At 33.2% G+C, this 8,891-nt stretch overlaps 1 protein-coding gene and 1 non-coding gene across 2 annotated transcripts; both read right to left on the reverse strand.

Annotated features, from left to right (window-relative positions):
* LOC101251994 (serine/threonine-protein kinase ATM) lies at positions 1-4,258 on the reverse strand. The gene is made up of 2 exons (XM_004241442.5): positions 3,951-4,258; positions 1-3,704 (listed from the first exon to the last, which is right to left on the reverse strand). The coding sequence occupies exon 2, from the start codon at positions 3,637-3,639 to the stop codon at positions 232-234; it is 3,408 nt and encodes a 1,135-aa protein (XP_004241490.1). The 5' UTR covers positions 3,640-3,704; positions 3,951-4,258; the 3' UTR covers positions 1-231.
* Positions 4,259-8,447: 4,189 nt separating this feature from the next.
* TRNAP-UGG (transfer RNA proline (anticodon UGG)) lies at positions 8,448-8,519 on the reverse strand. Its single transcript has one exon. It is a non-coding gene; the product is annotated as a tRNA-Pro (tRNA).
* Between the last annotated feature and the right edge of the window lie 372 nt (positions 8,520-8,891).

Genomic DNA, 8,891 nt, shown 5'->3' on the forward strand with positions numbered 1-8,891 from the left:
TTGAGGTTGTCCAATATCCATTCAATAAAGAAGGCAACACAGCTCAGTAACACACAGAGCAGTAGCCCAGGAGAGAACAGATCCAGCAATTCTACTGAAAATAAAAAAGCGAGCGAGGCGAGATAAAACACAGGGTTCTCAACAACAGTCGTTAGCCTCTCGCATAAATATCCTAATTAATTAGATTCACAATTTCAATGATTACTAAGGAACTACAACTTTTATTATCAACTACGACGAAGAAGAACCAACCATGGTGCTTACCTTTTCCAAGAAGCCTTTCACCTCGCTTTCCAACTTGGCTTTTATCTCGGGGGAAATATTATCACCAGCCTTCTCAAGCATTGTGGTCATCGACTCCAGATTCTGTTTTATCACAACCAGATCAGGTCCCTCGCCATTTGAAGGTACTGCTCCAGAAAGTAAAGCTGCGGGCTGAGAAGTTGAAACATGACGGAGACGATAACTGACAAGGGAAGGTCCAAACGGGTTTCTGCTTTGTAAACTCTGCAAGGCTTCCATAGCATCACTATCCTTTGCAAAGACCACCTGGGCAGTAGAATCATTAAGGTACAAAGTTTTGGATTCCTCCAACGGACCAAAACTGGCAAAAGTAGCACAGATATACTCTTTAGAAGGCACTGGTGAACCCGGCGTAAAGTATAGCAGAAGAGTGTTGTGATCTCCATTAGGATTGGGTATCCCAATGGCAGCAGATTTAGTAGCTCTTCTTCTTTTTTGCTTGGGTTTAGCTTGACCTGAGACAGAACTCATTTCTGTGACCTCCTTTCCCTTCAAATTCGGATCGGTGACCTGTCCATTCAAATCTGGTAGAGCTGAAGAAGTATTCTGAATAATTAATGCTTTCTCCTTCCTTTTCCGTTTCTTGCCTTCTCCTTTTGCAGACGAAACCAGACCGGTGATCTGTGAAATATTTGGTAATGAGCTACCTGCAGCATGAATTCCATTGGCATTTGGTTGTCCAGCAAAAAGTTCAGCATTCGGGAGGGAAGACGCCCCCTGTACCCCCAACATGTTATCTGGTTGAGGACCACCTTCCAAGGGTAACGAGCCGGTGACTTCCACACTTTTCAGCATTGGAATGAACTGGGTGTTCCCTTTGCTCAGATCTGGCAGATTCTCGGAAACCAACTCTTCCTTCTTCCTCCTCCTCCTCTTAGGCTCAAGTTTACCTTGAGTAGGAGCAGGACCTATAACCTGCATATTTTCAACTGACAAGCCCGCGTTGTTTCCATTCAAGTCTGGTAGTCCACCTAATATCCCAATCTCATTATGAACTACAGCTGCAATTGCCGCCTTCTTTCTCTGTCTGTGAACTACTCCTTTTTTGAGTGTATCAGGTCCTGTCTGTACAGAATCAATCAGGGGAGAGCCATTCATACTGGTACCATCTGCAGTCATCCTAGGTAAGTTGGTTTTAGAGCTAAACTTGGGACCAGTTGCATTTATTCCATCACTTTTCTTTCCACCTCTCTTCTTAGGAAGAACATTCGGAGGAGGCTGTCCTTCTACTTGCAGATCATATCCTCCTGAGGCCAAACTATTATCAGACTGAAAAGTTACCGGACACCCTAAAGTAGCTTCCTTGTATTCATCTATCTGAACTTCAGGATCTCTAAATGCTCTAAAACTCAAGTAAAAATCCCGGATTGGAATGGAACGCGTGCTTTGAATAGGAAAGAAGCAATCACGAGCTGTCTGATGGAGTCCTTGGAGCATTTCTGCCGAAGAGACAGCACTGAAATCTGCATTATTGCAAATATCATTGTCATTAACAGATTTCCTCGATTTCCTTAGTGAGGTCTTATTACTGCTGTTACCAATTGGAGTGGAGACCATAGATGGATTGGAGGATCTCTTTACTCCACCAGGAGTAACTTCCTCGCAATCTTCAGTTTCATCTTCTCCCTGGCCAAGTGAATTCTTACGGGAGGCCCAACTGTTTACATAAGGATATGACAGGTACTTGCTCTTCTTCCGTTCTCGTGACTCAAAACCTTTTTCAGATTTTCCTCCAGCATTTTCATTCGAGATCTGTGAACGGGATATCATGCTCCTCGTTCCTCTAGGAGACTCCAATGAGCCAGACAGCTCCATCTCAGTCATTTTACGATCATCAGAACCACTTCTACAGCTCTTAAGGACACTATCACCACTAGACAGCTTGTCCAGATCTTCATCCTTGCTTGCTGATATCTGATTACTTGTTGGCCTGAGTTTGTACAAAGGCAATTGCTTATGGCCTATTGAACTGTAAAAGGCCGATAGACAATTTTCAGCAACTGTGAACTCAATATCACTTGGGCTAAGAAGACCCAAAGCACGTGATTTGATGAATTTGAGAAATTTTGAAGGCTCAAATTGAGATGCCGAAAAAGCACTACCCCCATTCTCATCTTCCTTTGAAGGAACATTTTGAGCAGCAACTTGATTTTCTTTTGAAAAACAAGAACAGGTCATCTTCTGTTTCACGCGCCTACCATACTCGCCCAAAGCCTTCTCTATTGCACCATAAAAGCTTCTAGACTTATTCTGGCGAGACATCAGCTCAAAATACTCTATAAAGGGCTTTAACTGGAATGGACGGCACCAAACAGAACTAGTGCTACCAAAATGCTTAACAAAGAAACCATCCACTTGATTACACTTCCCAGCATCTTTCGATGTTTGCGGATCACAAATCATTCCCGGCCACCACAAGTCAGTCTTCATTTTTACCCATACTAAGTCACCCACAGCAAAAGTGTGTTCTTGATTATCACTGACATCACCTTCTGCTTCATTACCATTGACACCCATAGGGTTGTCAGTTTCCATGTAAAATGTGCAATCTGGACCAAATACATCCACTGTCAGAGAAATACCATCTCCAGAAACTTCTATCTTTGTAGGAGAATCATTTATGTGCACCTTTGACCTGTCCATATCTTCCACAGCATCAGCCACACCAATTTTCTCAACCCTATTATCAAGAGACTCATTAAATTCAGCACCCGATTCTTGAGTTTCATGTTTCAAAGTCCCTGCTTCCATCAGACCATCAAGTGTAACATCCTCGTTCGCCAGGCCAAGTGCCTCTAAATCAATAGTATCATCCACATCTCCAAACTTGTTCTCGATCTCAACTCCCTCAAGATCATTATAATCATCCACATTTGCAAGCTTATTCTCACTCTCAACTGTCCCCTGCCCGTCGACTAGCTTCTGCTCAGTATCAACACCCTCCAAACCATTATTATTATCCACATTTGCTAACTTTTCCTCACTCTTAACTCCCTCCGAATCAATGTGATCATATCCATCCACTAACCTCTCCTCACTCTTAACCTCTGAATCAATGTTATCATATCCATCCACTATCTTCTGCTCAAACCCCACTCCCATTAACTCTAACTCAGTTCCATCAACCACATTTGCTATATTCTTGTGCACATTAGCATTTCCAACACCTGATGGAACCTCTGTGACTGTGACCAATTCAGAAACAGCACCACTCTCACTTAAGCTAGATACAACAGATACCTTTTCTAGGGTTTTACCATCTGGGGTTTGGCTTAAAATTGGTTTATAATCCACAGAACCCTCCACTAGGGTTTCTGAAATCTTCTGTGTTTCCATTACTAACAAATACCTTAAAAGTCTCAAACTTTACCACAAATCAAAAGCTAACCCTCAGTTCATCTCTGGATTAAAATTAAAAAACAAAACAGATATAAGCATACAACCAACAAAAATCAAGAACAGAATTCAAAAAAAAAACTCTTAAACCAGACTAAAGATATGAATTTTACTGTAAACAAACATACACACACATCAAGAATGACAAAAATTAACAAAACCATTAAACAGAACTTAGAGAAAAAAAAGGGTTAAAGAGATCTGATCAGAATAAATCAAGTAAAAACAGAAAAAGGGTATGTGATTTTCACCTTCTTTCTCTGTTCTTCTTCTGCCACAGCAATCAAAAGGGGTGTTCTTTCTTGTTTTGTGGTATATCAAAATGGGGTTTTTTTGGGGTTAAATCTTGTAGATTTCAGTGTGTTTTTGTGTTGTATGTGAGTCGGTGTTACAGCTCTCCTTTAGCCTAACAAGTGAGTAGCTTCACCAAAGTGACACTTCTTGAATTGGGACAATTTTGTTCATTTTGGAATTGGATTCCTTCTCTTAAACCTTAAGATATTTTTACTCTCTCCTAGTACTTTTTAAGGCTCGTTTGGTTTTTATATAAATTAATGATGTTTTTTTATCTTACTACATGACTTTTGTCCTTTTTAATTTTATGAAACATTATTGTTTTGTAATTATCATAGTAATAACATGACTTGTTTTAAATTAAAAGTTTAAATTTTGTAAATATTTTTACGTAAATGAAATAGAAGCTTAAACTCTATGATCAGTCAAATATTTTTACGTAAATGAAATAGCAGTGCATGGTAAATTCCACGTATCAATATTATTTGTGTTTTAAATTTTTTGACACGTTATATATTTTGCAAAAGATTCAACTTACTATAAGGACTAATATTTGAGATTCGAAATAGTATATATGGATTATATATTTCGGTGTACTTATTCTTATTTTGTCGTTTTCGTATAATGAATGTGGAAAATCTTATCTTCTTCGAGTGAATTAATAACTTTTACTAATGTTTTAATTATTCAAAATTATAACTTTTAATCAAGATTTAACATGTGAATTTTGTGCTTTTTTTTAGCGATAAAATCAAGTTTACGAATACAAATTAAAATAAGAAACTTAAGAGAGTGAGGAGGGAAACAAAGATAAACTATATGGTGGGGGAAAGTAAATATTAAACACTACCCAACATCATGTGATATTAGAAAAAACGTGATATCGATTATTAATTCAATCTCTTTTTAAATGCTAATTTCCCTTTCTAATTTCTTTCATGGAAGAATATATGCTTAGATATCATTCAGGAGATTCATAAAATGTTTTTATCGTCAACTATATCGAAATGAAATTAAAAGTGATGGATATTTGGTCGTTTATCCGGTAAAAGGGTTATAAAAATTCAAGTGACCTAGAATAATTGCCGACTCAAATTAAATACAATATTCTCAAAGGGTCAAAATACTATTATTATATTCATATCATTTTGTTTGGTTGATATTGTCGATTTAGATAGCGTTTAATAATTATCGATTAAATATTTAATAATTATTAAATTAACCTCTATTTTTTTGGGAATTTGAAATTTAATTATTACTAGTACTTTAGTAGCATTGGGAAATAAAAATATTTTTTTCTTAATTTGCTAAAATAGACAGGTAAAATGGATCTATTTTTAATGTAAGAATCCAATAAAATAAAACGGAAAATAGTGTATTAATGTCAATGTTGGTGGATGATAATGAAATTAATGTGGATAATCCTTTATTTTACAAAAGAGATCCTCATTGGGCCATTTTGATTGGAGCTATTAAATTAAATATAGTACATTTTTTTTTTTAATTGGGGAGACCAATTCCACAAGTCTTTATAAAAATAAATAAAAGTTTACATTTTGACAATAAAGTTATCTAGTTCAGAAATGGAAAAATGTATTAATGGAGTATTAGTACATCATGATTTAAAAAGAATAAAAGTTACCTGATATATACTTCAGTCATATTTTTACTGTGGTTAAATAATTAATTTTGGTAAAACTATTTAGTGATTAGTAGTAACGAAATGGTAATAATGTGCATAAAATTAAATCGATGTGAACATTAAAAGATAACGTGAAACCTTTTACAAGTATTGATATCTTTCGATTATGTTTGTCGATCATCTTTTTATTTTTAATGTTATATATTAATTCTTTCATTTTAAATTATTTATCATGTAAAAAACTACGATAAATAATTTGATACATAGTAATACAATGATAACAAAATAAAAAACATATGAAGATCAACACTTGACAAGCTCTCGACTAGACAACAACAAACAACCTAAAATGAATGAATTATTACAGTTTCTACAAGATCGATAGTATAATAATTTATCACCTAGTCGTAATAATTTGTAATTATTATGTGTATACTCAATATAGAATAAGTGTATACATCGATTATACATTGTACTAAATTATAAGTGAAACCAATTAAAATTATTTCATTGTTAACTTTATTGCATCGTTTTGTAGTATAAAAAGCAAAAAGGAAATCATCTTTTTATAGTCATTTACAATTTGAATAGAAGAAAATATTATTTCTAGATCTCTTAGATATAAAATTAAAGATCTCTTAAATGTAAAATAAAGAATATTAGTAAAAGCAAATATAGCTAAAAGTTAGTTTATAAAGAAATATAGAATCAAATCTCCCCAAGTATTTGAAGATATTTTCCTTGTATAAAGTATAAAAACCGCGATATCACGGGCACTAATTACTTTCTATTTCTAAAGTTTTTCATTATAATAATCTCAAATTTTTTCAAAACTCGCGGCATTGTTCCTTGGACCAGTACATAGGAAACAATACATAATATGTAAAAGATATATAAATATTATATTACATAAAAAACTATAAACCATATTCATATTGATTTAAATTTGAAATAATTGGGTTTATATATCAAGAATAACCTTTGTACCATATACATTATGCACTAACAAAGTTGTAATGTATTTGATAGAGATGGAATGGTAGAATGATATATGTGGATGATTAAGTGAGTGAACGAAAAAAAAAATTATAACTAGTTCAAATGGTTGAAATATTTAGATATTATGTTTCACTTAAGTCGTGTAATTCCGTAATTTTTCCATTTTTTGGTTCTTTTAAGTTTTTAAGTAAGGTAATAGAGCCTTTTAAGCCCATCATTAGCTAGCTAAAATGGATGGTGGGCCTTAGTCCCAGTAGAGGAACAGTACCTACTAGGCCCAATTACTCCTCAATTATAGAACTCTATAATAGTCTTAGTATAAATTTAAGGAATTCCATAGCATAATACAATAACATTCTGTCCTGACAAATTTAGTATTTACTAATAATCTCTTAAAATTATTGTGGCGTGATACATTAGTATGTTGTGATACATGCTAAATGATACACAGTAACTTAAAACGGTTAAGATTAAAAGAGAGAAAAAACGGAACATTTAAATTTGTTATCTAAATCAACTTAAATTACGGTAACAGTTCATTAATAAACATTAATTCAGCACGTAATTGGATAACAATTTCAAATTTTGAAAATTCAAGATTATATCATCTAGTTTGAAGACATTTTTATGAACATCCAGTTATTAAACTTATTGACTGATACATGATAACAATTTTCAAAAACTCGTGATACATAGAAAATCATATGATACACATCAAATTCATGTATCAATGCATCATCTAAACACTATAACACACTGAGTCGATATGTATCAGCAAGCACAATTGATGGCGCAGTTATTAAACTTATTGACTGATACATGATAACAATTTTCAAAAACTCTTGATGCATAGGAAATCATATAATACACATCTAATTCATGTATCAATGCATCGACTAACACACTATAACACACTGAGTACTTATGTATTAAACTTATTGTCTGATACATGATAACAATTTTCAAAAATTCATGATACATATGGGATTCCTTTGCTAAAACTTTCACTAATTTCAACAACAATAGTTGCTGCTTCTTTTTCTCTTTTTTTGGTGTATTTTGTCAACTTTTGATTTAGATGATTCGTCAAAATCTTTGTTTGAATCCTTCCAAACATTCATATTATCATGCAAAGACATTTTTCTATTTTCTTTCCAATAATAATCGTTCGAATCATAAATCCTTCTATTAGTAAAAGGACCCATTAATATGATGTAATAGAACAATGAAAAAAATAAAAAAAAGAACGAATGATGGAGTAAGAAGAAAAAGAAGACTTAGAGACGGCTGATGTAATATAGCAATGAACAATAAGAAAAAAATAAGAAAATAAGAACAGATTATGGATTAAGAAGAATAAGAAGAACTACAGACGTATGATGGAGTAAGAAGAAGAAGAAGAACCAGAGAACAATGGTCCTATTTTCAGAAATTTCAATTTTTTTGAATTTTGAAATTCAAAATTACATATTAAATGTTGTGAAACGTTTTTAATTAAAATTAATAATTTAAAATTCAAAAAGTGATTAAGAAGATTGAATGTTTTAGTGGAGAAAAAATAGGCATGATATTGGGGAAGTGTTTGTTATAGGAGAGAGAAGGCTATGAATCTCTAAACTTCTACTAAAATTAAAAAAAAAAAGAAAAAATTATGTAATATTTTAAAAAAGAAGGGAAAATTAGAGAATACTAAACTATAGTTGTGTATTTAAATTATTTTTCCATAGTCTACACAAGTCGGCAAAACATTTTTCAAAAAATATTTTCTTTCATCGCGATCACACCTTAATTAAAGAATTGAAAAAAAAAAGGAGGGGCATTCCGAGAATCGAACTCGGGACCTCTCGCACCCAAAGCGAGAATCATACCACTAGACCAAATGCCCTATTCTGTTACCATAGTCTTCTTTATTTATAGAAAAAAACAACATTTTAGTAGACTTTTAAGCAAAAAATTGATGTTATGCGTGAACATTTGAGAAACTTACCATTAATTTTGAATCGAGAATTTATCGAAAACAATTTTGTAAGTAACTCAACTCTAATGTAATAGTAATCAACTTTTCCACTACATTAATAAGACTTAAAAGTTCAATTACAATTCTCCAAAGTGATAGGGTTGATTCATAACAAATTTCCTTACTATCACAAGGTAGCTAAAATTTGTATAGATAATACACTCCTCAAATCTTATTAGTAAAATTACACTGAATTAGTTATAAATATTTGTTAGAAGATCGCAAAAATCTACAGGACTT

Source organism: Solanum lycopersicum, chromosome 6, assembly GCF_036512215.1.
Source record: "Solanum lycopersicum chromosome 6, SLM_r2.1".
NCBI classification, from domain to species: domain Eukaryota; kingdom Viridiplantae; phylum Streptophyta; class Magnoliopsida; order Solanales; family Solanaceae; genus Solanum; species Solanum lycopersicum.